Here is a 26,962-nt window from a genome sequence, read left to right as displayed (position 1 = left end):
TTCACTTGTGGAGGCAGCACTTCATCACCAAGTAATCAAATAATAATTCAAATCTGCGACAAGTATGCCACTTATCAGACCGTAACACTAATTACTGCCGTAACTGCTCATTTTTGCTTCCGACAAAACTGCTTTTTTTGATACCCCGCTAAAATACAGATCCAAAGTAATTGCCTCCATTAATAGTTAAAACAATAAATATAGCACAAACTACATCCCAAATAAATATCCTTTAAACTCATCTTACATTATCTTTAAATAAATAAATGACGGATGACCTTTTTTATAGCCACAATAGCCTCCTCCTCGACACAATCTTAAACAGTCAAAATGTATCACTTCAGCATACTTCCTTGACGCCAATTGTTACTTTCCTATTAGTCAAGGCTTTTGGGGCATCTTAGGGCGTTCCAGAAATAGTACTAAATTGGGAATCCCTGCATGTCCACTTTAATGTTGCGCCTACCCTGCATTTCTGCACCGCACTTTAGGATTATTGGCTTCAAGAAAACATCACCTGTAGAGTCAGAGTTTTATGACGGCGACAACAAATTAAAATTCCTTTTCCCGATGGGGAAAATGCTTTTGAAACTTGAACAACTTGAAAGGCAATCCTGTGTAGTTTGATGGCTCCGATTGTTTTAATTGAGCCTGCCTTTTATTAGCCTTTGAATGACCTGCAACTTGCCGGCGGGCGCGTTCCTGCAAAGATTTCTCGAGTTAATCAAGAAATTAAGGAGCAGATCCCCGGTGTTCCCACAGAGAGTCCGACGAATCGGGCGCAAAGCTTGCGCGGACAGCAGATGTTCGACTCTTGTTGCTAGCAGCTGAGTCTGCAGCCTGATTTTTATTTTAAACACCAACCATCTGGTTAGGATGGATTCTGTCCATGCTTCCCTCCTCTTCCCCCTCCTCCTCTTCCTCCTCCTCTTCCTCCTCCTCCTCCTCCTCCTCCTCCTCCTGCCTCTCTCACTCTGTTTTTGATTCTTACAAACATCTCTTTTGGCTCTCTGCTTCTTTTATTTATGTTTATCTCCTCTTGAACTCCTCCTGGCCTCCTAATTTCCCAGCCGCCGTCGCGCTGCAACGCCAGCTGCTGTCAAAGAGCTCAGCTGACACACCGAGCCAATTGTGTGTGTGTGTGTCTCGATGTGTGCGTGTTTGTAAGAGAGAGAGAGAGAGAGAAAGTATAGCTGCATGGGTGTCGCTTTGGGCAGGAGTTATCAAAACAGTGAGACTTTTTTCAGTAAGCTGCTGCGCTTCCTCAATAACGTGCATGCCCTTTTTTTTTTTTCTCGAAACTTGTGGTGTTTGTCATCGTGTTTCATTTTCATTACAGAGACTGATGACTACGCCGAGATAGTTGACGAAGAGGACACGTACACCATGCCCTCCAGTAAGTGCAAGATTTCCGTTGGCTTTCTTCTCCTTGTTGTCCTGTAAGCCAAAAAACAAAAAACAAACAGGGGAGAGTGACATGTTTAGTCTCTCCTTCTCACTCCTTCTACTTCCTCTTTGAAAGCAAACTGAATTTGGACATATTTTCTCTGTATGCATGCGTGTACGCGACATGACATCCCCGCCAAGTACGCTGACTGTGAATCGCCTGGTTGCGTGTTTTCCGAGCTGTCTTGCTTCTTTCCCGCTTTTCACCTCCCTGTCTTCCTCTTTTTTTCTTCCCCCACCCACCCATCGCCAACGCAGTGACCTATGGAATAGTGGAAGGTAAAAAAAAAAAAAAAAAAAAAAAACAACTAAAAGCTTTACCTCTCTCATTCTGTCCGACTTCTTTATGCCTGCTTGTAGATTTTTCTTTGCCACAAATTCCGTATTATGATGACCAGAGATGGGCATTTGATTAAATTGACTTATTTCATAAATAATTTAATTATTCAATTTTTAAAATGTAAAATATTTGAAGGGGCTGTATGTTCTGAACTCCTTTCAAGACATTAATCAACAATTGATTCCACTCGAACAACCAAATTCAATTGGTAATGATTAACTGACTATTATCCCAACCCTAATTTAAAAAAAATATTGGATATTTTCCCGTCATGTTATTTGTCAATTATTTTGGGGGGTTCAGTATTTTTTTTTTTCAGGCAAAGAAAAATGCTAAATATATTTTTGTATGAATTTGATCTTATTTTTATCTACTGCTGGCGTGGGGTGTCTCATTTGTTGGACACATTTAATTATATATACACATATAATTTACATAGTGTTTTTTTTTCTTAAATCGATTAATTTAATACATTTGACTGTAATTTAATTGTGTTAAAATCTTATTACATTTAATTCAGTTTTGTTTAGATACATTTTTATTTTCATTTGCCAAATTTGTTTTAGGCGCTATTTTTTCCAGGTTATTGAAAAAACCTTTATAAAGGATCATGAAAGAAAAACGCAATAACCCTCTCTTTTGTCATCATCGGCATCATCACGTCATTTCTTATTTTTAGCGCGTGACTACGAGATCCAGAGGGACAGGATCGAGCTTGGTCGCTGCATAGGAGAAGGTCAGTTTGGAGATGTGCACCAAGGAGTCTACAATATCCCCGTACGTATACAGAATTAGTGACACCGGAAGATGTGTTCAAGCAGATTCGGTCTAAAGCTAAAGATGTTGTTATGCAGGACAAGCCAGCGTTGGCCGTCGCCATTAAGACGTGCAAGAACTGCACTTCGGACAGCGTGAGGGAAAAATTCCTGCAAGAAGCGCGTAAGTTAGCCACCGAGTGAGCAAACCTGTTTCAGTCACGCTCGTTTTGTTAAACGTACTCAACGTGCTCCTGCAGTCACTATGCGGCAGTTTGACCACCCTCACATCGTCAAGCTGATCGGCGTGATCACCGAGAACCCGGTGTGGATCATCATGGAGCTGTGCACGCTGGGAGAGGTCCGCTCACATATGCAATATGCATACGCTTGAATGCATACTGATTCTTTTGTTTTCTCCCCACCTACAGCTGCGTTCCTTCCTCCAGGTGAGGAAGTACAGCCTGGACTTGGCGACACTCATTCTCTTCGCCTACCAGCTCAGCACTGCGCTGGCGTATCTGGAGAGCAAACGCTTTGTGCACAGGTAAAGAAGTCAATTACCATTAATACCTCCATCTAAGACTATGTCGTCATGTCGTATTTCATGTTTTTTATGAATAGCAAAACTCTGTGAGCAATGGCAGCTCCCCAAAACGTTTTGGACTCACCGCATGTTGTAAGGTTCCCTGCGCACTGTGAAAGATAATCTTATGTCAAGACTTCATATCAGAACTTTTCAGCAGGTTACGCCACAATGTTGCGTATGTCCATTTTATACTCAGCTGGTTAGTTCCACCCAGTCTCAACTCAATTTTCCCTTGACATAAATGGCAATACACCGTTAACACATGTACAACAAACAAACGACATTAAAATAATAAATACACCTCGTGGATGTCGCAGTGTGACTTCACATTTAAGAGTCTGTGTCGCTGCGTCATCTTCTGCCTTTTTAGGGACATAGCGGCGCGTAACGTGTTGGTGTCTTCGATTGACTGCGTGATGCTGGGGGACTTCGGCCTGTCCCGCTACATGGAGGACAGCTCCTACTACAAAGGTGACAATCATGCACCGCCTTACACTATATTGAATACAATAAAAGCGCAAAAATCAAACCATGCTTTGGGGATAATATGAACTCCATGCAACAGATTGTGGTCGACTTTTGGGTGCAATCTTACAACCGCTTGAGTTGGACAGCATGATTGTGTTGTGTGTAGCATGTTCTGGGTTCGACTCTGCTTGTTTTCCCTGTGCTTTGGTGAGTTTTCTCCAGGAAACTTAATTGAAGACTCTAAATTGTTCATTAATGTCAATGTGACTACATCATATTATGTTAGATATTATACAGAATAATGGACAATGTAGTTATAGTGGCTTGTGTGTCTGCCTCACATTTGTCAATTGTTAGTGCGGCCCCATCGTCATGTATGCTTGGTTAAGGTTGTGATTTGCATATGTGAGTGTGAATGGTTGTCTATTTGCGTCCTTGCCATGTTGGACTTCACCGCCACCTACTGGAGGCACGGGACATTTTCTCAAGCTTCTCTCCTCCCTTATTTCAGCCTCCAAAGGTAAACTTCCTATCAAATGGATGGCTCCCGAGTCCATCAACTTCAGAAGATTCACCTCCGCTAGTGATGTCTGGATGTTCGGTGAGCTTGTCTGCTTATTAGATTGACATCGGATCATTTCGGTGATGGCTTGTTAATGATGTATGCGTTCCGGCCACAGGTGTGTGCATGTGGGAGATCCTGATGTACGGCATCAAGCCCTTCCAAGGGGTGAAGAACAACGACGTGATTGGCCGCATTGAGAACGGCGAGCGGCTCGCCATGCCGCCGCAGTGCCCGCCCACCCTTTACAGCCTCATGACCAAGTGCTGGTCGTACGACCCAAGCAAGCGGCCGCGGTTCACCGAACTCAAAACGCAACTCAGGTAATCATAGCATCGATTACAGTTCATGGTGATTAGAAATCATTACACAGCACACTTTTTATCATACCGAATTCTGCATGCATGGACAGAAAATTATCATAGATAATAGATACATTTGGACTTGCCTTTATACCCAAAAAAAAATGAACAAGGATATCTTAAAAATCTGCGCTATAGCGGGGGCATGAATAAACAATCACAATATCGATGGGCATCATTGCAACTAATAGTTCTCATCAATCAACTTTTGGATTTGTGTAATAGCACCATACTGGAGGAGGAGAAGGCGCAGCAAGAGGAGCGACTGAGGATGGAGATGAGAAGACAGGTCACAGTGTCCTGGGACTCTGGAGGTTCTGATGAGGCGCCGCCCAAAGTGAGACCAGTCTTATTAGTTAGCGTCGTTGATTTAACTTTATTCGGGAACTCGACAGAATGTGTGTTTTATTTGTGTCTGCAGCCCAGTCGACCGGGTTACCCGAGCCCTCGCTCCAGTGAGGGCTACTTCTCCAGCCCGCAACACAACCACTACCAGGTAGTACACAAACACATGCATATACCAAACTATCTGAAATGTTTTTATATCCATTGTTTAACATCATAAGATTTATGTCACTTTTTTCCCCTTTTTCTGGCTTTGAATACTTTGTATCATAATATAAACTGTAGTTATACTTCTATGACGCCGCTGTTTTGGATGTCATGGTGAACACCGCCGCCTAGTGGTCTAACATGGAATTTTCTCCTGCGGGTGGAAAAAGATGGACACTGAAAGATTTTTTTTTATACATACAATATATTGTACACCGTGACGATGGACCCAGTGATTAATTGAGACACAGCATCCGCCACTTTTGGCGGAAGTTCAATCTCGATAGCAGCTCACCGAGATGCAGAACCTGCGTAACCAAAGCGAAACACTACAAGTAGCTAAACACACAATTAAAAAACAATCATGCTTATCCTATCAGTTCCTTTCTAAAGGCTCAGTAGAGGTAAGCCTCCAGGCATTTTTTTTTTTTTTTTTTTAAAGTCGCAGTCAGCATGACCTTAGAGTGCACTTCAATATTGTCAGCATTGACTGAAGTCAACTCCCTCTCGCAAGTAATCCAAGCAGACAGCAGGCATTTCCTCTTGTGCTGAGCTCTTCTACCCTTATAAGGAGCGGGGCATTATAACCGAACACAACAATATCACATCTGCAGCATATATCTTGCTAATGTCAGGATAGCTTCAGCAATTTTTTTTTATTTTGTTATTTCAGCATTGATTTATATTGTTATTATTATTATTATTATTATTATTATTGAGTCTGTAACTCTCTCTTTGGTGTCTACCTTCAGCCAACAGCACACGGCGGTGTAGGAGGCGGCTTCCCTGCGACTGATTCTTGGAACCAGCACAGGCCGGACCACACCGCGCTGTGGAACCCCAACGTGGAGGTACAGTAAAGCACCGCTATGCCTTGCGGATAGGGACTGAGCTAGTTTAAAATAAATAAATAGATAATGCAAATGGATGTCCCTCCCACAAAATATTTATAACTGTCTACGTTAATCATCTTCCATTATCTTCAAGACCTTACAATTTATTTGATTTATAAAAAAGAAAGTACTGGAAGTACACAAGTACTGTTAGTCTCCACTAACCACCAAGGAAGAAATATTTAAAGAACCCCCAATTGGAATTGGCTGAATGAAACTGTTAAATAAATGGAACTGCAATTAATTTAAGGGCCAGCCACAATTTGAGGAAATGAGAGTGGTTGAGCATTTTTTTGTTCTTCCAGGATACGGGGTGCGTAGGCCAGAATCTCATGGAGGAGAGACTTATGATGCAGCAGCAGCAGATGGAGGACGACCAGCGATGGTTGGAGCAGGAGGAGAGCTTCATGGTAACACGAACACGCACCGCTCGTGTAGTAGTGTACAGGTAACTCGGCGTTGAAGCCGTGTGACCAACGCGGGCTCCAACCAATCAGCTTGAGCATTTGCGAGGTAGGCGGTGAGACAGGAAGTGGGATTGGCAGGAGGGTAGGAACGAGCACTGAGGTGTGGATGGAAAGAATGGGAGGAAAAATAGAGGGGATCTTTTCCTTGAGCAGCTCCTCCTCTTCTTGGAAAAAAAAAACATCTTTTAGGTCCTATTTCTGCCATCTACTTCCTCTCCTCTCTTGAAATCCGTCTCGTCCTCGTTTCCCTTCATGACCGTCTCTCCCTCCACATGAGTGCCACTCTTCTTGTTTGGATTTTTTTTTTTTCTCCCGGGATGCAACTCTTCAAGGCATGCTTCACCAAAACGGTACAGAAGGAAAGAGAAAGGGAGAGAACCAGGAACATATTGTTTGGTGTCTGTTTTTTTTTTGTTCTCCTCTGGAGCAACATGGCTAATAAATGTTGTTGTTGTTTTTTTTCCCTCCAGAAGGCGGAGCCCAGAAACAGCCGAGGGAGCATCGAACGAGAGGACGGGACGCTCCAGGCGCCGGTCAGTTCTTTAGCCTCACGTTGACCCTTTCTTCCCATGCATGTTTCTTCTTTATTTGGCGGTCACATGACCACAGCCATGCCGCAAGATGGCCGACATCTCAACCCGTCCCTCCCTGACCTCTTGTGCGTGTTTCTTCTTCTCTGTGCAGGGTGGAAGCCAGCACATATACCAGCCTGTGGGCAAACCAGGTAGGAGAAAAGAATCAGCTTAAAAGAGACATTTTATGTATTTTGTTCACCCTTTAACGACTAATCACGGCTCAGATTCAGAAATGAGGTCAGCCGTGATTGGTCGTTGTGAGCAGTTGTGATGTCATTTTCAGTCGACAGAAGACAAAATGGCCGCCAGCGGAGATGGCTAAAAATAAGTGCATTTTGCTGCTTAACTTAAATTCCACAAATGCAAAATTAAATCAGAATGCCGTGTTTCAACTAGTGGGCCTGCTGGGAACATATTCTTGAAAAAAGTATGTTTGGGTTGACTTCTGCTTTAAATATAGGTTAGTTTCTCCTTCAGCAAATAATTAACTCCTTACACTTGGTTATAACCTTTTTTTTTTTGCTGTCGTATGTTTTTTAGAACACGTGGCCCCGCCGAAGAAGCCCCCTCGCCCCGGGGCCCCCGCTCACCTGAGCACCCTGTCCGGCCTCTGCCCCGTCGACAGCTACAACGAGGGCGTGAAGGTACGTCCTACTCTTCCGATTGTGTGCAGTGGCGCCATCCCGCGCTAACGGCTTTTGGGCTAACGTGCTGTGCCTCGCTCTCTCCTCTACCCAAACACCCCCCCATGACTCCCCAAATAGCCGTGGAGGGTAAGATGATCCGTGTGTCCTAGCGTAGAGAGTCAGTAGTTAGCCTGTCATCACCAGAGACTCGTTTGGTGAAAAATTGACAGTAAATACGGTGGAACCTCCAAAAAGTTTTGAGCCCTTCAAAAAGGTTGTGTCTCTTCTATCGTGGATTGCCGCCGCCAACAGTGGTACAATTTGAACTTATTACAACATAGGAAAAGTGTCTGGCTTCTCTTGACAACATGAGCAATCCAGTTAAAGATTCATTACAAACAAAATATTTAGTTAGACCTAGCAGATGCTAATATAATTAGCATGTAGCGGAAAGCATAATGACTCGCAGGGAAATAACCATAGGAAGAATGCCAACTAACGCACCTTTTGACTGCATGTTCATTACTCTCCAAGGGTAAGTAGTTGTAATTTATTTTAAGGCTTACATTGGAGGTTCCACTGCTATTTCTGGAGCCATAATCAGTATCAGTAGTTTTAGCAATAGTAGTAGTTAACGTAATGTAGATTCTATGTATTGTTCTATGTGTCTATCAACATTATAGCTCTCTATATTTGGATATCTATTGCAGTTACAGCCCCAGGAGATCAGCCCGCCCCCCACAGCCAACTTGGACCGTTCCAACGACAAAGTGTACGAAAACGTGACGGCGCTCGTCAAGTCAGTCATCGAGATGTCCAACCGGATCCAGCCGGCGGCGCCCGAGGAGTACGTGCCCATGGTCAAGGTGAGGGCTTTGGGGCTAGTCACAAACGCACCATTCGGCCGGGACCACAAATGACTTCTGCGGAGCTTTTGTGTGTGCGTTTCACAGGAAGTGGGTCTGGCGTTGAGGACTCTGCTGGCCACGGTGGATGAGACCATTCCCGTGCTGCCTGCCAGCACCCACCGAGAGGTAAACGCAAGTCGCCGCGAGGAACGCAGGTTGCACATTTCTGTGCAGCTTCCCGTCTACGCCTTTTCATACAGCAACCTAAAAATGACACATTTTGTCACGCAACATCGTCCCACCCGCCACAGATCGAGATGGCTCAGAAGCTGCTCAATTCCGACCTGGCAGAATTGATCGCCAAGATGAAGCTGGCGCAGCAGTACGTCATGACAAGGTGAGCGCCACGTTGCTCAAACTTTTTCCCGCCTGCGTCCTGGTGTTGACGTGGCGCTCGTCTTTCTTTGTAGCTTGCAGAAGGACTACAAAAAGCAGATGCTAATGGCGGCGCACGCCCTCGCCGTGGACGCCAAGAACCTGCTGGATGTCATCGACCAGGCGCGTCTCAAGATGATCACGCGAACACATTAGTCCCGAAGGATGCACGGATGTCCAAAAATGCCGGGGCGAGGTGGACGTCGGTCACCATGAAGACAAAGACTTTGATTAAAATGGAGGACAGTGGACACTACAGTCGCCATATTTTGGTGTCTTTTTGTAATTACGTTTTTTTTTTTTTTTTCTTAAGGAAAAATCTTGTCACAATACTACAGAGTGATTAATAACTCCCTATTTTAAAATACTTTGCAATTATTCATTTAATGTAAGTTTCTCTATTTGATTTTTTTGAGTTTGTTCTCTAATATATGACTTTATACAAATGTATATGAGATGAAAGTTAGATGTAGCATGAGTACCACATTTATCTGTAAAATTACAGAATGTGGAAGGGCTCCATCTTGTATGAAAATCTAAATTTAAACATTCTCCCAACCACTGGTAACTGGCCAGATTTATTTTCAGATTAAATTCTCTATGCTAAAGAACAAAACACAAAATAGGAAGAAAAAAAAAAGATTAAACTCTCATACATTAAAGAAACAGCAATTTTTTTTTGCAAAATTGCAATGAAATTGTATTTTAAGAGAGGGCGTTACATTTCAATCACCCTGTACGTTTTTCAAGGTAGCCATTTTTAAAGACATTTTTTAAAAATTAACACGTGAGGACTCCTTTTGAAGGAGTTTGCCACGTGATGAACTGGAAAGCAAATGAAGTGGTGTTAAACATTTTTATATAATATATATACCTTTTTTTTAATATATATATTTTTTTTCCCTAGCCTTGCCTCTGACTGGATGTTTCTTTTGTCAGTATTGCTTTACTTCTCACATTCTCATTCTTCAGCTTTAAATCAGGGGTGGGGAACGGTTTTCTTGTGAGGGGCCATTTTCCTTAAATGTATGATAACTATGAGCATTTGCAGGTTAAATGTTTTACTGTTTTTAAAATGTGTATGTCAGCTCCTCTGAGATTTGATTTGTTTTTGAAGTTGCATGGCAGGCCACGTGCCAGAGGTTGCCCACCCCTGCTTTAAAACATTAGCACGCGGCGATTTTTTTTTTTTTTTATCTTTATTTTATTTTATTAAACATTTTTTTTAATTATTATTATTTTTCATTTAGTTGAATACAGAAATCTCTGTTTTAACACTTTGCTGAGGCACGGATTGCTTGTTGGATACAAGCAGAGGAGGGAATGGATACAGAACACCATGAATATGCTTTTTAATTATGTTTGAAAATAATTTTGATGGCTTCTTTATTGTTATATATATATATATATATATATATATATATATATATATATATATATATATATATATATATATATATATATATATATATATATATATATATATAATGAAGTCATATTGGGTTGCCTGTTTATTTTCACACTACAAATCAAATTGGCAACTTTTCAGACTAGAATCCAATACTGTGAATAGACTTGTGTCACATTATTTATTAGGTGAATGGCGACTGCAGTTGGATGCTTTGGTCAGCCAGTTTGAACCTGATAAATTCCTAAAACGGCATGTATATTCCATTTTCAAATGTTCTTTTGATGTTTTTCCCCAGCAATTCTCTCAGGAAAGACTCACATCATGTACAGTTGCAAATAAAAAACAGACACTGTTACAAACAGGTTACGGTCACTTCTTTGTTTACCGTGAAATAAACTATTTTTATGCTATAAAGCTAAAGCATAGCTTTTTAGTTGCCTGAACATAGTCGTTAATTAAAAAATAATAACGAGGATAAAAGAAAAAAAAAAACCTGTTTCCGCCCGGTTTCGAACCGGGGACCTTTCGCGTGTGAGGCGAACGTGATAACCACTACACTACGGAAACCGTTGACATCAATGCCAATAGTTTGCAATCATAAAGTATGGTACATATCTAATCTAACGTCTAAATAGTCGAACAGGAAAAAAGAGTTTTGCTCTTTGTTATTACGAAAAACATCGACATTATGCCTTTGACTCCAGTTATGTGACGGACAGTGGTACTGCAACAAGAGACACGGAAGCGTGTTCAGGAGCCCTGAAAGTGGGGGAATTGACGTTGCTCCCGAGTGTCTCGGCCATTGGGTTCAGAAGTTGTGGTCATTGGTCAAATGACGTCCTCCACGTAGAAATGAGTGGCATTGGTGCTGTACCATATGTCCCCAGCAGAGAGCGCACTCCCTGTATGGTTGACTGTGGTACTGTATTTGGGTTTCGGTCAATCGATGTTTTTTTCCAAATGTTAAATAAATTGTTTAAAGAAGCGTAACGTCATAAGGCCGTGTATCATTAAAGACGCCAAGGAAATAGTTTTACAAATAACAAAAGAAAATTAAAGCGCTTCAAGGCCGAGAATCCGTGGGGGCAGAGTCAAAGTTTTAGGTCCACCCGCCTCACGTTGAGCCACACGTCAAACTGCGCTACCCGTGCTTTTCAGCCAGCGCTTCCCAACCAGTAGGTTATGAGTTCGATCCTCAAACTCTCGTGGCCATGTCGAAGTGTCCTTGAGCAAGATACTAATCGCCTTGTTGCTCCTGATGCTGCGTTATCAGTAGGTGAATGAGGAGGCAGTGTTAAAGCGCTTTGAGAGTACCTTGAAGGTAGAAAAGCACGGACCAAGTGAGACGCTTTATTACCATTTGCAACTTAAGGTGTATAGTACTGGCAACCATTACATTACAATTGGCAACGATATTATTATATGCAATGAACGTGCATAAGTTATGATAGCACATTCACAGATACAAAACACGTTTCATCTATGTCGTTTTTGCGTTGCACACGGAACAGCGACATTTTCCTCTGGCCCTCATTCTGTGGCCAAGGACGGTACAACAAGGCAAGGAGAGACAGCTGTTTTGCAATATTTTTTCTTGTTTTTTCGGTTATATTTCCTACCACTTTTGTAGTTTACCATCTAATTTCAAAAGTTGAGATGTGTTGTGTTTTATTTACATGTGTTTTACAATGCGGTTAAGCAAGCTTTTCAACAAGGCCACGAATCAGGCGGATTTACGACGACGGCGGAAGCGTTACGGTAATGCACACCTGTTTTGTGTGATATCGTGCGACCAGGTGGACCACTTTGCAGTCAGTAATGCACACTTGTTTGCCCAGTACAGTATTCATCTCTGCGCGACATTTTCCGTGGTAGGCAAGTAAACGTATTCACCTGTATTAATGTGAAGTATGTTGATGTTGAAGAACTACATAGGAGCGTAATGAATCAGTGCATCATTTGTTTTTCAAATCAAAACCTGAAGTAAATAAATACTTTTGTCAATATTCCTTAAGAAAAGCAAAATGGTACGGATAACGACTCGTTTTACAACAATTATACACGGATTGTCATGGAAGATCAAGTGCCAGACTTGTATATTGTGCCAAAAGTTGCCACTGTTGCGTTGTGGAGGAGGCCGTCTTGTGGATACTTCAAGTATTACAGCTAACATTATTTTCATCCCTCCATTATACTAATGACAATTTTAATATCCCCCTGTCCCTATTTTGACGGTACTCTATATTGGTGTATCTCAAAAGGTCTGTGTAAAAGAAATTCATTTTTAAGGATTATAATTGAAATTGACAAAGCATACTTGAGGTTTATACTAGTTCCTCCTCCTCTTCGAACGTGTGTATTTCATTGCTCATGACTAGGTTGACTACTGTGGAACTTTCTCTTTAAAAAGTGTTGCTTTCATTGAGTTTTGTATTTTTTCCCCCACAAGTATATTATACTAAGTTTATTTTATACGTTTATGTTTGAAATTATTAAATGTTAGCCATATGGCAAACATATCTTGCAATTTTTAAAAGGGTTAAATGTAAAACATCAACATTTTCTTTAGGTGATCAACTTTCATTACATTAACAAAAGTATATATTTTTAAACAAGTTCAATAACTGGTGTTAGTGAAAATATGAAATAAAAAATGTTGAGCAGCGTATGTAATGCAACTAATATTACAGTGCACAGTAGGCCACATTACAGAATGAAGCAGGCCATACTTTGCTCACGCCTAGCACTCATTTGTTGTTTGCTGTACCAGTATAATTGAAGAATTTTGCCATTACAATAAGGACCACACAGGCAAGACACTTTTTGGTCATTTTATTGTGTTTCTACAAAAACAGCCAATTTAATCAAAAAGACCGAAGCCCATGTCGTCATCAGACTCCTCGGACTCCTCCTTCTTCTCTTCTTTCTTCTCCTCTGCCTTGGCTGTGGGGTTAAAAGGCAAACCAGCATGTGGTTAAAAAAAAAAAAAAAAGCACAACAGTAAACTATGAAAATCTTTTAATTTTTTTTGTTTTTACCTGGGGCATCTCCAGCAGAGGCGGCGGCCGCTCCGGCAGCGGGGGCTCCGGCTGGCGCACCACCTCCGGCGCCGACGTTGCAGATCAGGCTGCCGATGTCAACGTTGGACAGAGCCTATGGAACACAAGGGCAGGTAAGCAGTCTTTTAGTCTCCACGGGCGCTTCATTTAAGCCATAAAATGGTTGTTGTGCATTACCTTGGCGAAGAGACTGGGCCAGAAAGGCTCCACGTTCACGCCAGCGGCCTTGATCAGGGCGTTCAGCTTGTCCTCCTAGATATAAAATGGTTAGGAAGAATAATTTAGAACAGTAGATCATGCACTTTACTTTTTGCAGCAACGTTTATTAAACATTTGCATCAGATACAATACAGGTTTCGGAGAGGAACTCAAATAGGGTTTCAAGGCTGCTGTTAAGGTTTTAAGCAGGGTTGGGTTTCAGTTTCTCGAATTGTTTTTTTTTTAAACTAGGGTTTCAAAATAAGGCTTCAATGCAAGTGTTGAGCGTTTCAAAGGTGTGCATTTTAATATAAATTCAAGCCAGCAAACTTGATGTATGGCGCGTCTTGTTTTTGACAAAGGTTACACTTATAGAATTTTGTAATATAGAGAGCAACTAAAAGTGTATTTTATATTACAACGGTTGGACAACACAGGCTGTTGGCACAGTGTTCACTCGTGTCTTCTGCCAGGAGTTAGCCTAGCATTAGCAACTAGCAGCTACATTTAACCCCAATTACTATGAATGTCGTTTTCTCACTTTGCAGACAGAATGTAACATTAATAACGCAGCCATTTTATGTTTCGTCGTTTTGTGGCTACTGGAAGCCTAAAAGTTAACCCTGATGGCGGCGAAGCTAACGGGGCGAGCGGGACACTTACGGTGACAGTGACTTCATCGTCGTGGAGGATGAGAGCAGAGTAAATACAGGCGAGCTCGGACACGGAAGCCATTGTATAAATTGTTTTCACGTTTTCAGACTTGGATGCCTAATTTTGATAGTGCTAGTCGCCGGATTACGGGCCTTAGCTTCGGGTGAAGAACCGAGCACCTTAGGCACGTCCACTTCCTGTAACTGGAAAAGGGACAGCGGTGGGCGGGAGTTTTGCTTTTATAGTCTGCGTCTGTGGGAGTGACGTCATGACGCATGGCCAAGAACAACTGATTTAGCAGCGCAGGGAAGCCGGACGCGTGCTTTTCATCTTTTCATAGTTCTTAAAAAAAATAAATAAATAAATAAATAAATATATATATATATATATAAATTTGTATTTATTTTTGTTAAATTTGCTGTCTCTTTATTAATTGTTATCTCTCCCTGTGTGTTGTTTATGTATGTGGCTTGCAATGTGTTAAATAAATTGTTTATTAAAAAAATAAAAAATAAATATCATCATGTACGACTCAAAAATATAAATTAAGTTAAAAAACAAATTCAGACAATAGTGTATGTACTGTAGTTAAAAGTACAATTATATCAGTTAAAGCCAAGGTTTGAAACACATGTCTGAAAATATATATTTTTTTGTATATTTCATTCTTAATGTTAATTTATTTAAAAAATATATATGTTTATTGTATTAATTATAAGCCTATTGATTGTTTTTCAATGACAAAATAAAAGTACAGAGATTAATCCCATCTCCCTCCCCCTCCGCTCCAAGCAGCTCAAACTTTGTGGTCCGGAAAAGAATGTAGTGTCTCTTCAGACCGGAAACCAGAGAAACAATACATACAAAAGGTCCCTAGGTATGTGTTGGTAATGCATCAACTGCACTTTTTAACTATTTGAGGGACACAAAACTGATTGTGAAGGTGGACACATGGGCGACACACACTCTTGTACAGTAGGTGGCGCTATGTAGCTGTAAATTGCTTGCAGCCCGCCAGTAATCCAAAGAAGTAGATGAAGAATCAGCAGAAGACGTTTGAGCTGGATTTGTGCTACGCCGCTATTTTTGGACTGCAAATTTGGATAATCTGTCCGATTTGAGGTAAATTGTGCCAAGATAAAATATGAACTGTTGTGTTGTGTACTTGTATTCCAAACATGACAAAAAAAAGTGTCTAAGACAAGTATTTTTTAAGATACTCTGCATGATGCTAATTCGCTACATTCAGCCACAAATACAATGCTGTATCTAGACTGCTTACATTCATTTTCTTTAGAAACTGACACTCCAGTTAGTATCCGTAGTCATTACAAAACATGGTAAATTACAATTGTAATTTTTGTTCATTGTTTTTTTTTTTGTAGAATTAAAAATGAACGCAGCGTCTTTCTACGCAAGGCGAGCAGGAGGACCTCGGCCCAGGGCTCTTCCTGTCGACAGTGATGACAGCTGTCTCAGTGATAGTGGGGACAGTGATGAGTACACCCCTAAACCAGGTGAACATATGTTTGTGTCAAGTTTGAGCTTGTTTGACTATTATGGTTGCAACTGTGTGTACACATTGAATAGATAAATTACTTTTCTAAAGTAGTTTATTTTTTCTACGCCAGCTGATGAGAGCAGCAGCAGTGAGTGGACCGATGACAGTAGCAGCAGTGAGGAAGAAGCTGGTGGGTCGCCTCACGCATGTCCAAGCATCAGTGCTGCAGCTGGAAGGGGGGAAGCAGCTGCTACTCAAAAAAGAAACAGGCGAAAGATAGCTTGGAAGACTGTAAAGCAGCAGAACTCTCCAAAGGAAGTTCCAGTTTGGCAAGATGCTCTTCCTGATGCTGATTCAGTAAGACTGCCCATTCAGTCTTTCAGATACTTCTTTGATACTGAACTTTTGAACAAGATTGTGGAACAAAGCAATCTGTACTACACACAACCGAATCCAAATGGTGCCCTCAATTTAAATCGGACTGAACTGGAGCAGTTTCTTGGCGCTGTGCTGTATATGAGCATTTTTCAATTACCTCGATCATGGATGTACTGGTCCAGTGCAAGTCGAGTCCAGCAGGTGGCAGAAGTAAGGTCCCGAGACAGATGGGAAGAAATAAAACATTTTATTCATTTCACTGACAACACGGCACCCAACAATGATGACAGGCTTTTCAAAATTAGGTTAGTTATTGATACACTTCTCCCCAAGTTATCCATGACCATGTCAACCACCTGCTGTACTTTTGACAACTGCTTTTCCTCTTTGGATCTGTTTGTTGCTCTTGCAAACAAGGGGATCCCTTCACTTGGGACCGTGCAACAAAATGGCCTGCCTGGGTGCAGTTTCAGTGCAGACTTGGAGATGAAGAGGAAGGGAAGAGGGTCATTTGAAGAGCAAGAGGCTGTTGTGGATAACGTGAGGGTACGAGCCGTCAAATGGTTTGACAACAGAGGGGTGATTGTTGCTAGCACTTTTGCAAGTGCCCAGCCTGTTTCCAACATAGAATGATGGGGAAAAAAAACTGAGGAGGAACGTGTCTGTGGAGTGCCCGAGCGTCATCAGCCTGTGCAATACGTTCATGGGTGGCGTTGATGCTCTTCATGCACTCATTGCATCTTACCGCATCCACATCAGGTCCAAAAAGTACTATCAGCGGTTGTTTTTTCACTTGGTGGATATGGTCATTGTGAACAGCTGGTTGTTGTATCGACGTGATGCAGAGTCATTGCGCATTCCTAGAAAGAAGCAGAAGGATTTGCTTGCTTTCAGAGCATCCATTGCACAGGCCCTCTGGCCTGAAGGTTAGGACGTGACCAAGAGGGGGCGTGGGCCTTCAGTGGATATTGACAAGCAGTTTGAGTTGAAGAAACGTCGAGGTCCAGCACAAGAAGTCCGCTCAGATGCCGTGGGCCACTGGCCAGTGGTGGGAAATGGACGGTTACGCTGCAAACATCCAAATTGTAAGGGCCAGAGTGTGTACAAATGTGTAAAGTGCAACGTTCATCTGTGCCTCAACAAAAACAACAACTGCTTTTGTGAATTCCACAAGTGATGATTTAGAATAGTATAGTAGCTATGAGTTGTAACTCCTGGAAATAAAATGTTTCATCAATAAAATAATATTCAAACCTGAAATGGAAACAGGTGCTTTTTTGCCTTTTTGTTTGTTTGCCATAATTGCCTGTTATCTCTAATGTGCATCATACCTAAATTTATATCTATTTTATGTGCGGTATTCAAAACAATTTAGCAACTAGGTGAAAGCAAAAATAATTACTGGAAATAATTTCAGGCATCAAGGGGTTAAAGCCAGTTTCTGCCGAATAAAGACAAAAATACAGTTGACATATTTGTGATTCTTAAGTCCATCTTTTTGGATGGAATATACTTGTATATGATGTATAGTTTACATCAATTACCGTGATTTGTCACTAATAAAAAGCAACACCTAAACCAGTTTGCATATTCAGTCAGTTTATTACATCGCAAATGATCAAGACATCAATTAAAACCATTTAAAAAATAATGTCTGCAACTACAGTGGGAGACAAACCCTTAAGTTTATGAGAGAATGTATTAAAAAGTCACATCAAAACAATGGAATGGAATCTAGATGTGACAAGTTTGTAGTAATACTTTGTCTGTCCATTTCAGAGCCGTTTACAAACATCCAACAGAGTGACTCTGCTAAAGGTAAGTCAGCTGAAAAAATGAAACGGTGTAAAAATTCCTATCACATTTGGCACCGATACGTTCTGTCTGTGAAATACTTGTGCAAAATGGAATTAAGTTGCAGCCTGATTTGAAGAGGACAAAACAAAGTATTTGGGGAAAATGTCAATTGGACGCAACAGAGTTGAGCCATTGAAAAAAATTTTTTACAAAATGCCGTCAGCTAAAATCCTCACAAAAGATGCTCCTCTCAATAATTTGAGGGGGGAAAAAAAATCCAGTTAAAACGTGTTTACAATTAAGGATGTTGATGTTCCTTCACTTGCCCGCCTTGTCCTTTTTAGTCCTTGTGGGATTTCCTTTTGGGTTTGTCATCGTACGAAATTCCATATTCGTTGACTCGCGTCTTGTCCACTGGGTAAAGCCTGAGGAGAGGCAAGAGGGTTAGCTGTGGTTTGTGCCTGTGTGTGTGTGTGTCTGTGTGTGTTAATGTGTGTGTACCATCGCTGGTAAAGGTAAACGAGAAAGACCACGTCATCTCGGAAACAGGCCAGTCGGTGGGATGTCGGCATGGTGATAATGAAGGCAAACACGTCGTCGATGAAGGTGTTGAATGCCTGACAGCATAAAAAAAAAAAAAAAAAAAGACTTAATATACAGAGAAACAGTTACCATTAAGAAAAAAACACTTACCTTCTCCTACTCGCTACAATTTAATTATTCTTGTAAAATTACGACTATTTCCATAATATTGCAAATGTTTTTTCCTGTTAAATTCATATTTTTTCCCACCAATGCACATAATTAAGAATAAAAAAAATAAAATATATATATATATATATATATATATTCCTCCCCTGCCCCCGTGTTCTCACCTTGTACATAAAAGCCTTCCACGGCAGATGAGCCACTGACTTCAACTGTTAGATGAAGGAAAAAAACAAAATTTTTTTTAAAAGATACATATTCATCTCAGACAGTTGATTATTAAATATCGCCGAGCTCACCTTATAGTTGACAAACAGTTGAGGAAGCATGAAGAGGAAGCCAAAGGCATAGACACCTAAAATATATTTGGAGGGGGGTGGAGAGGGAATCAAAGAGTTAAGTTGAGCTTTACATGTAGTTGCTGGTCCAAACTTACCGTTCACCATACTGTTGATGAGCCACGAGTACCAACTACGACAGACACAAATGAAGGCACCCCATTAGTGACCGCTGAGCGAACGCTTGTGAACGTACAGCCTCCCAACCTTTTATATCGCAGGAATATCAGGGCGTATAGGGCTCCCCCCAAGCACAGCGGGTAGAGAAGGTACGAGAGGTACTTCATGGCCTTAAAAGGGGGAGGAATTATTAAGTTTACTTTAAAAAGAAATAAAGCAAAGTTTCGTGATTAGTTTTGGGGTTACCTGCGTGTCGTACTCTCCCGTTCTTCTCTCCGACTCATCTAACTTGCCAAACTGCAAATAAAAACAACTTGTGATACAGCTTTTCTGATAAACACTCCCGCGTGGGTGATAACGTACATATGGGGCGTATATGATATGCGTTCCACCCAAAAAATAAAAATATCCCATAAACTTACCAGGATTGTTGGTTTTCCTCCTTTCCAGAACACCTGAATCTTCAGGGCCTTCTTCACTTTCCACACCTACAACAAATATCCTTTTACAGATGTCTGTACACATAACATTCACTCGTTGTGATTAATGTGGGTCTACGATTCTATTACACAGGGCTTTGTAACATCCTTTAGCCTCTTGGTGCCACGGAACTATGTCAAAGTGAATGCTTGGCTGAGGGACAAGCGATGTAGATCGGGGAGTTTAGCCTGGGTTGTTTGCACAAGTTAGGAGAGCTTTCGTTGCATGTTCGCGTTCAGTTAGGACCAAATACTAAAATGCGCACGTTCACCTCAATAACGGCGCCAATGCCGGCGGGGATGAGGACCAGTAGGCTGGTTTGCTCGTCGAACAGGTAGAGGAAGATGATGATGGTGCTGAAGCATCGCCACAGCACTGACAGAGGAAATCACATTTTTTTTTTCAATAAAAAAAAAAAAAAAATAATAATCTGTGAAATAGCCATGCTCCATTTAGAAAACCAATTCCCTCCCCTTTCCATGGTTAGCGGTTACAGCGCCACCTGTTGCTCTGGCATGCACATGACAGCTTATGAATGCATTTTAGCATATGTCGATTTTTTTGTTTTAGGTTACATTGTTAAAAATATATAGATTTTGACTATACTTTGATTACGTTGTCCTACCCGCTTTGCTTGACATCCCCACCATGCTTTTCTTCTCTTTCCAGAAGCTGATGTCATTCTTGAAGGCCAAGAAGTCAAAAAGCAGCTGGAGACATGAAAAAAGGGGCCATCTTTTCCACTTATCTATTCATTTGATTTATCTTAACCCATTAAGACCTAAAGCGCCTGGCTCAACATCTCCCCAAAACCTGAGGGCGACTATAGAATCACCCTCTTAAACCTGAGGTTTAACTCTGGTGCGTCCAATTGACATTTCCCGTAAAGGTAGAAAGACGCAACAGCGCTCCCGGCCTTAATGGGTTAATCCAAAACAAGCACGGGCATCTTGGGAGAGAGACTCACATGGAATGCGGCCACAAAGAAAGTCAAAGCCAGGAAGTACAGATTGGTGTCGGTGAAGATCCCTTTAATCTCGTCGGCGTCCTTCTCCGTGAAGCCTGCGAGGGGCAAACGGCAGCGTGAAATGGCGGCACAAGCCTGGAGCGTTTCGGAGGCTCGTACCGAACTGTTGCAGGGAGTAGACGGCATCCTGCATGTGGATCCAGAACCTGAGTCTTCCCAGGGAGATGGCATCATAGGAGATGGTAAGCGGAAGCTCCAGGGTGGTGCTATTTATCTCCTATTAACACATCATATGCCGTCAAAATCGAATGGCCATTCTTTGCTGCTTTAGGTGTTATTGCAGGTGAATTACTTTTTGTGCAACTACGATTTCGTCTGAATGAACAGAAAGACGAATGGTTTGAAATTACCAGGAGATCCTTGACGCGGTTGCTGAGCTCGTCAACAAAGAGCAGAGGTAGGTAAACCATCTTCTTGCCATTTTGAAACCTGAAAACAACAATCAACATCGGTGTTTTAATTAAAAAAAAAAAAAATAGGGGATGTTTGGCAAGCTATAGGATCGCAGAGCCTTACGCTCGGAGGTAGCGGCGCACGTCACTCGGAAGGTGCTCCTTGTCGAACACAAAATGGTCGCCCACAATGTTGAGGGTCAGGCGAGTACGCCAGTGCGAGACGGGTTGGTCTGACATTAGTCTTTCTTCTTCTTTGCGTTGTTTGGTCTGGCGGGCCTCTTCCGTGACGCCCTTTGGAAGGGGATCGCAAATATGTAAGTTAACCTGCCAGTCGGTTTGTCAATCTATAACCTTAATTAGCCGCGCTCGAGTCGTCACACCTGCATTTGGTCCTCTCTGGATATGAGGGAGATTTCGGGGGGCTTGGGCACCATGTAGGCGGTGAGCTGAGCCGCCAGGTGCACCCGCCGCGGGTCCTGCCACGGGGTGACGCCGGCCTGGTGGACAAACACCAGCGCATACAGAGTCCCGTTGTTGCGCGTCTTCTTGGGTATCGAGACGTTCACGGTCCTGGAGAAGAGACAAACACTCGGTTGCGCCGTCACGTCAAAGAATTTGGCCTGCGTTTTTTTCAGTGTAACAGTAGAAGGAAACGCCATGTCAGATGATCACATTGGCGACTGGCAGAGTGAATAAAAATGGGCCAAAGATAGACCCTTGTGGGACACCAATACTATGCTATTCTCAATATAAAATAATTTTTTTCCCCATTTGTTCTGTCCCTGCTAAAAGGTGACAATCAACATCTATAGACCTCTCAAACTTTTCGTTGATATCAAAATTCTCCTCTTTGTGGATGAGGGTGTGGCCCCCATCTGCATTGGGCCGGAGGGCTGTGTAGATGCTCATCTGGAAGGTACAGACACAAATGACATACAATCACAAAAAAAAAACAGGTCAAATTCTTCCGATTGCAGTTCAGATAACACATTCCTCACCTGGAGCTCGGGGTTTCCCGCAAGGAAAGGCGTGATGCAGCCAGTGCTGCCGGGCAGCTCGCATGGCTTGGTGTGCACGATTCCGTACATCACCCAGCAGGTGTGCAACACATACACCACAAACACACCCACCACCAGGGTGGTGAACGACGACTTCAGGAACATTGTGGCGGGCGCGGTTCGGCGTCTTCTCGCCTAGCTGCGGGGCTGTCCCATTTCAATCCGGAGGCCAATAAGCTGCGGCTACAACAAGGACATTTGGGGAACCTGCTCATCTGGTTTTGTCATTGTTAGAGTCTCAATATCTCAAATGAAGCATTTTTTCGATCATGTTTATAGAGGTGTGACTGAACTAAGGGTGAACTGACTGACAAAAAAGCTAAATAATAACAAGCTAACGTGGGAAAAATGCACTTTACCCTGTATGTGTTTTCATATTAGACTGACAAATTCTTAATGCCAGAAACGTAGATGTTGTCACAGTCTGTACAACTTTCTGTTAGATTTTTGGCAATACTATGTGCTAAAATCAAAACGCTTTAAGTCAAAAGTACTACATATAAGTGAAGTACAGATACCTGATACATTAAAGACAGTAACTAAGTATTTTTACTTCATTACACCCCACACTGCTGTGAACAATAAAGCGATCATCCAGTGATTGAAGTACCACCTCTGGCGGTCAGGAGGGATAGAGTACAACATACTTTATATATTAAAGTACGCAAATACTGGAATCATCTAAATACACAACGATCGCAAATTAATTTTAAATGTGTTACATATTCCGTCCAAGAGGACTTGATCTGTGTGGTTTGCGCACATGTCGGTCCGAATATCAATGTTGATGAAAGGCATACATTGTTTTAATTCAAACTAACCGGTGTAAAAAGTGTCAGGCTGTCAGTGACCGAGTGACGGGACACTCGCGGCTGTCTCGCAGCGACTTGTCTCGTCCCCTTTCGGATCCGTAGTTCACCGCGACGAGTCTTTTTAAAAAAACTCCATAAGTGCCTCGGCTGAGGGTCCAAATATCAGGCATACGTGACACCCTCCTTCCACATCTCAATTCCGGGAGCACCAACAAAAAAAAAATCACATCAACTGTAGTGCAGCGTGAGGTGGATTTACACTACTTCCGGTATCCACTTCCTGATTCGGGGTATTATTCACGGGATTTGGCCGGGTTGGTTAACGCGAGAGGTAGCGAGATTACAACTCCAAAGAACCCCAAAATAAATATACGTACCTGTATAATATTGTAAATTGCTGTGTTTATTAGCAAATATATATTGGAAATTTGCGTTTGAACAGCAGACTAGCGGTGCTTACAGTTGGTCGCAGCTGTTTTAAAGTTATACGGAAGGTAGTCTTTAGGCAATCTGTACTTATAATATGTAAATATTGGTATTTGGTTTGTGGGAGTAGCGAGTATCACCTTGTGCAATTTACGTAGATATGTCATCATCAAAATACGCTAAGGTCTCCAGATGTAATGCACTTTGAAGTGCTACATGATTTGTTGTGAATGTTATAATTTTAGTGTTACATTTGTTTAAATGAGTGTCGTTTGAAAAATGCCGTGACCCGGATTCGAACCGGGGTTGCTGCGGCCACAACGCAGAGTACTAACCACTATACGATCACGGCTGGTTGTCAGCACAGCCGGTACCATCCAATACATTTGTGCATCCAAAATAAGAAGATTAAGAATAAGAATAAGAATAAGGCTAAATATACTAATTCACGACTCAAAGTAATATAAACAACAAACTTATTTATTTTATTTTACTGTTCTCAAACAGCCTTATCTCTTCCGACAAACCGCTAGTGTTCTCCTTCCCTGTTAAGAGATCGGACAAACGAGTCGTTGTTGACTTTGATTATAAAGCAGGGTAAATGCTGACATTTGGCCCAAATTTCCATGTATGTGTCCTGCTTTGGAGTTGCAAAATAATCCGAGTTTTTTTTAAATTGGCTACGAACAACAAAATTAAACAACATTCAAATACCGTTCATGAGATTTAGCATAGCTTATAGTGACTCATTTGTGTGCAGTTTTGTGCCAGTCATCTAATGTGTGTTTCTGTGGAAAAAAAAACAACCCAAAAAACATTTTTGACTGAAAGAAGCATATTTTTTGTGACATTAAAGTACAACTGAGCAATGCAACATAAAGCCATGGATCATGTAAGAACAGTATGACTAGTCCATAGCCGAAATTCAATGTCAAAATGAAAAATAATCCTGCCACAGCAGAATAAAATACAATAACATAAGTGAGCCACTGAGAACTAAAGTTGGCAAACTCCACTTTTGTCAGTTTGCAGGAGAGTGATTTTAACATCAGTATTTCATGGATCATGATTAACTTACATAAAGTCTATAAATTAAGGCCCATAAATATCATAATTATCAAAAAAACATATTTTTAGACCAGTATTCATCTGAAAGATATGCCCTTTGTCTATTAATTTTTGTACATATCTCAAAATGTGAAAATTGAGTTAGCCTGTTCAAGATCTTAGTGTCTCAATTCTGCTCATTTTTACCACATTAACAGCATGGCATTGCTTGTGTTATGCTAACTCCAAAAACAAAATCTTTGGGGTTTCAGTCATTTTCTCATGCTGCAGACTTGATGCCATGACACGGCCTGAGCGTTTCTTTTTTTCTTACTGCTTCACAAACTGTCAAAAGGCCATGGTTTGGATTTGAACCGTGGTTGCTACAGCCATAACAAATACTACTAATCTGCCATCACAGCTGACAAGATGAAGAGGTGACTGCTACATCATCACTATAAGCTACCATATGTAAGTATAAAGCTCGGCAAACCTGATTTCCCATAATTCTACGCTAATGTAAACACTGAGCTAAAATCCTCATTCAGTATTCATAGTAAATGCAGTTTTCCGTTAATAAAATGAAAAAAAAGTACCATGTAATTCACAAATACGGTATTAACAGTGGTCAAAATCAAACGTTTACTTAGAGGAGCGAGATGTCCAAGTGTTCTTTATCTGTGACCAGTTGCATATTTGCCTTCTAAAAGACAACAAAATGTAGCATGAGAGTCAAAACAAACCAGCTCACTGGTCAGCAATAATAACCAACAAGTAAATGCCTTACATATTTGTAATATAACTTTTTTGTTAATGTAAAACTACACGTACTGTGAACACTGTATTATCTTAAGCATATCTTAACTCTGGCTTGACAGGTTTAGTACTGTTCAATATTCAGCTGTAGACATTGCAGATATTTGTCCGAGGCAACTGGTGTGAAAGCATCAAGTTGTCAGCCGTGATCGTATAGTGGTTAGTACTCTGCGTTGTGGCCGCAGCAACCCCGGTTCGAATCCGGGTCACGGCATTTTTTAAACTTCGCCCTTGTTACTAGAAAGGAAGAAAGCAGCAAGTCATTGCTTTTTCATCATGTTTGCCTCACTGCGTAGTCGTTCGTCTTGCACAAAAAATTCAATCAATACCCCCCCTTTTTAAATTTGATAAAATCTTCGTCAGGAGTCTTTCGTTTCAAATACACGGTACCCCAGGTTGGGGTGCTAGTGGTATTTTGATGAAGTCAGTAGTCAGAATCGCTAAGGGAAGCCCGTATAAAATGATAGATGGACCGGCCTGTAAGCGATTACCGGACAAAATGTCTGATAAATGGACGGCGGAAGGGTATCCCGGCTGTAGGCGTTAGGTAATAAACGGACAGCAATTTTTTAGTAAAAAGAGCCCAAGAGAATTAGTGGTTTGATGAATTAGCATCGAAGGAGCAATGCCATTAGCCATTAACATAAATATGTGGAAGCAAAGCACATCAAGCAAGTTGGGCCTAGATATGGAAAAAGCTAAAGCTAATAAATTAAGATAATAAAGATAACGAGCCTAATAATAATAATCCAACACATGAATCATAATATAAATTATTATTCTAACAGAAATTCTGTTAAATGCAACTAAAAGCAGCTGTTTTTTTTTTTTTTTAAAAAAAAGCTTTATTCTCAACATTCATGTCTCCATCTAATCTAGAAAAAAAACACAGGTCAGTTGTATTTTTTTCAGTTGTTATCACTGGCTAATTTAGCCTTTTTGTTGGTCATTTCACCAGGTTAGCTATTAAAACACATTGTTTTGATAGTTAGGTTTTTGCTTTGGTTCATATCAGTCTGTATTTCAAAGCGTATCAATATGTCTACTTTTAACAGTCTTTTTTTAACCCAAGTATCTGCACTTGATGTGACGTCAACCCAATGCTGCTCACAGACACTAGGGGGTGTATTTGCATCATATATTGGCTTTGCACGATCAATACATTAACATGAGTTTCAGTCCTTATTCATTTCTGTCTCTCTTCACCTGTAGACCTTTTCTAGCTATAGATTAAAAAAAATGCTTTAACCATAATATTTTGGTTGGTGTGAAAAGTAAGGAAAAGGGGTCAAAGTAAAAAAAAAAAAAAAAGAAAAGTAAAAAAAAAAGCTCTTGTCAGTGTGCTGTGAGCCTTTGGGCAGACGAGAGAATGTCAAGAACAGTGTGAGCGTGTAAAAAATGCAAAGGAGAATGGCAGCATTTCAAAGATTGGAGAAGGGTACGATCCCCCACACCCCTCAACCGACGCGTCCCTCGCCCGTCTACTTGTCAGAAGTGATTAAAAGGCCTCGGCCTCTCCCTGTGCCACTGATGTACTTCCTGCCTCCCCTCGGGATACCTTAGTCAAATGCATGAAGCAAATTGCAGAGTTTCCACTCCCGCGCGAGACGGCGAGCAGGTGGAGATCCTCGGGCACATTCTTGCTTTCCGACTTTTGAGGCGAAAAGGTTGAAAAGGTGACCACGTTTGGTACGTCGGGCCCTCCGAGCTGGAAAGTCATCATGGTGGAACCTCGGCCCGCCCGTTGCCATTTTCACGTTATGCGCAAACATCTGCCTTAACGGCCCCTTTGATGGGATGCGCTTTAAGGAATATTAAT

The 26,962-nt window shown here is 41.5% G+C and overlaps 4 protein-coding genes, 1 long non-coding RNA gene and 3 other non-coding genes across 15 annotated transcripts in view; 4 read left to right on the top strand and 4 right to left on the bottom strand.

The window, feature by feature from the left end:
- Positions 1-10,332, top strand: part of ptk2aa (protein tyrosine kinase 2aa) — a 34,778-nt gene extending 24,446 nt beyond the window's left edge. For 4 of the 6 annotated variants that reach the window (XM_086014391.1, XM_086014389.1, XM_086014392.1 and 1 more), the window contains 20 exons: positions 1,340-1,396; positions 1,705-1,725; positions 2,466-2,563; positions 2,641-2,725; positions 2,802-2,902; positions 2,973-3,088; positions 3,501-3,601; positions 4,110-4,199; positions 4,279-4,483; positions 4,748-4,859; positions 4,944-5,018; positions 5,827-5,925; positions 6,273-6,377; positions 6,905-6,967; positions 7,119-7,158; positions 7,550-7,653; positions 8,346-8,501; positions 8,589-8,669; positions 8,795-8,880; positions 8,954-10,332. In XM_086014391.1, the coding sequence (XP_085870517.1) occupies positions 1,340-1,396; positions 1,705-1,725; positions 2,466-2,563; positions 2,641-2,725; positions 2,802-2,902; positions 2,973-3,088; positions 3,501-3,601; positions 4,110-4,199; positions 4,279-4,483; positions 4,748-4,859; positions 4,944-5,018; positions 5,827-5,925; positions 6,273-6,377; positions 6,905-6,967; positions 7,119-7,158; positions 7,550-7,653; positions 8,346-8,501; positions 8,589-8,669; positions 8,795-8,880; positions 8,954-9,074 (1,916 nt within the window). In that variant the 3' untranslated portion in view covers positions 9,075-10,332. The remainder of the gene's footprint in view (positions 1-1,339; positions 1,397-1,704; positions 1,726-2,465; positions 2,564-2,640; positions 2,726-2,801; positions 2,903-2,972; positions 3,089-3,500; positions 3,602-4,109; positions 4,200-4,278; positions 4,484-4,747; positions 4,860-4,943; positions 5,019-5,826; positions 5,926-6,272; positions 6,378-6,904; positions 6,968-7,118; positions 7,159-7,549; positions 7,654-8,345; positions 8,502-8,588; positions 8,670-8,794; positions 8,881-8,953) is intronic. The other 2 variants (XM_086014395.1, XM_086014396.1) reach the window with 1 other exon arrangement.
- A 491-nt stretch (positions 10,333-10,823) lies between these two features.
- Positions 10,824-10,896, bottom strand: trnav-cac (transfer RNA valine (anticodon CAC)). Its single transcript has one exon. It is a non-coding gene; the product is annotated as a tRNA-Val (tRNA).
- A 2,250-nt stretch (positions 10,897-13,146) lies between these two features.
- rplp1 (ribosomal protein lateral stalk subunit P1) lies at positions 13,147-14,467 on the bottom strand. Its single transcript, XM_086014549.1, has 4 exons — positions 14,250-14,467; positions 13,566-13,640; positions 13,368-13,482; positions 13,147-13,272 (listed from the first exon to the last, which is right to left on the bottom strand). Exons 1-4 carry the CDS (start codon positions 14,319-14,321, stop codon positions 13,190-13,192), a joined length of 345 nt encoding a protein of 114 aa, XP_085870675.1. The 5' UTR covers positions 14,322-14,467; the 3' UTR covers positions 13,147-13,189.
- A 545-nt stretch (positions 14,468-15,012) lies between these two features.
- Positions 15,013-17,373, top strand: LOC147132251 (uncharacterized). 3 transcript variants are annotated; one of them, XR_015082211.1, is made up of 4 exons: positions 15,013-15,117; positions 15,217-15,362; positions 15,626-15,757; positions 15,872-17,373. It is a non-coding gene; the product is annotated as an uncharacterized LOC147132251 (long non-coding RNA). The 3 variants fall into 3 exon arrangements; XR_015082212.1 differs by having other exon boundaries at positions 15,016-15,117; positions 15,220-15,362; XR_015082210.1 differs by lacking the exon at positions 15,013-15,117 and having other exon boundaries at positions 15,148-15,362.
- A 328-nt stretch (positions 17,374-17,701) lies between these two features.
- On the bottom strand, positions 17,702-23,150 carry clptm1l (CLPTM1 like). Its single transcript, XM_086015105.1, has 18 exons — positions 22,864-23,150; positions 21,983-22,225; positions 21,799-21,893; positions 21,365-21,554; positions 21,106-21,275; positions 20,940-21,018; positions 20,689-20,806; positions 20,530-20,624; positions 20,188-20,272; positions 19,834-19,937; positions 19,505-19,570; positions 19,329-19,379; positions 19,170-19,252; positions 19,061-19,095; positions 18,924-18,979; positions 18,792-18,836; positions 18,418-18,533; positions 17,702-18,341 (listed from the first exon to the last, which is right to left on the bottom strand). Exons 2-18 carry the CDS (start codon positions 22,145-22,147, stop codon positions 18,257-18,259), a joined length of 1,638 nt encoding a protein of 545 aa, XP_085871231.1. The 5' UTR covers positions 22,148-22,225; positions 22,864-23,150; the 3' UTR covers positions 17,702-18,256.
- A 410-nt stretch (positions 23,151-23,560) lies between these two features.
- trnah-gug (transfer RNA histidin (anticodon GUG)) lies at positions 23,561-23,632 on the bottom strand. The gene has a single exon. It is a non-coding gene; the product is annotated as a tRNA-His (tRNA).
- A 1,030-nt stretch (positions 23,633-24,662) lies between these two features.
- Positions 24,663-26,962, top strand: part of trps1 (trichorhinophalangeal syndrome I) — a 160,207-nt gene continuing 157,907 nt past the window's right edge. Inside the window, 1 exon segment of the mRNA XM_086014960.1 lies at positions 24,663-24,798. The gene's annotated coding sequence lies outside the window, so the exon portion shown is untranslated.
- On the top strand, positions 25,286-25,357 carry trnah-gug (transfer RNA histidin (anticodon GUG)). Its single transcript has one exon. It is a non-coding gene; the product is annotated as a tRNA-His (tRNA).

Source organism: Filicampus tigris, chromosome 18 (assembly GCF_054856515.1).
Source record: "Filicampus tigris isolate MCC_2025a chromosome 18, RoL_Ftig_1.0, whole genome shotgun sequence".
Lineage (NCBI taxonomy): Eukaryota > Metazoa > Chordata > Actinopteri > Syngnathiformes > Syngnathidae > Filicampus > Filicampus tigris.
This window is presented reverse-complemented; position numbering and strand designations above follow the sequence as displayed.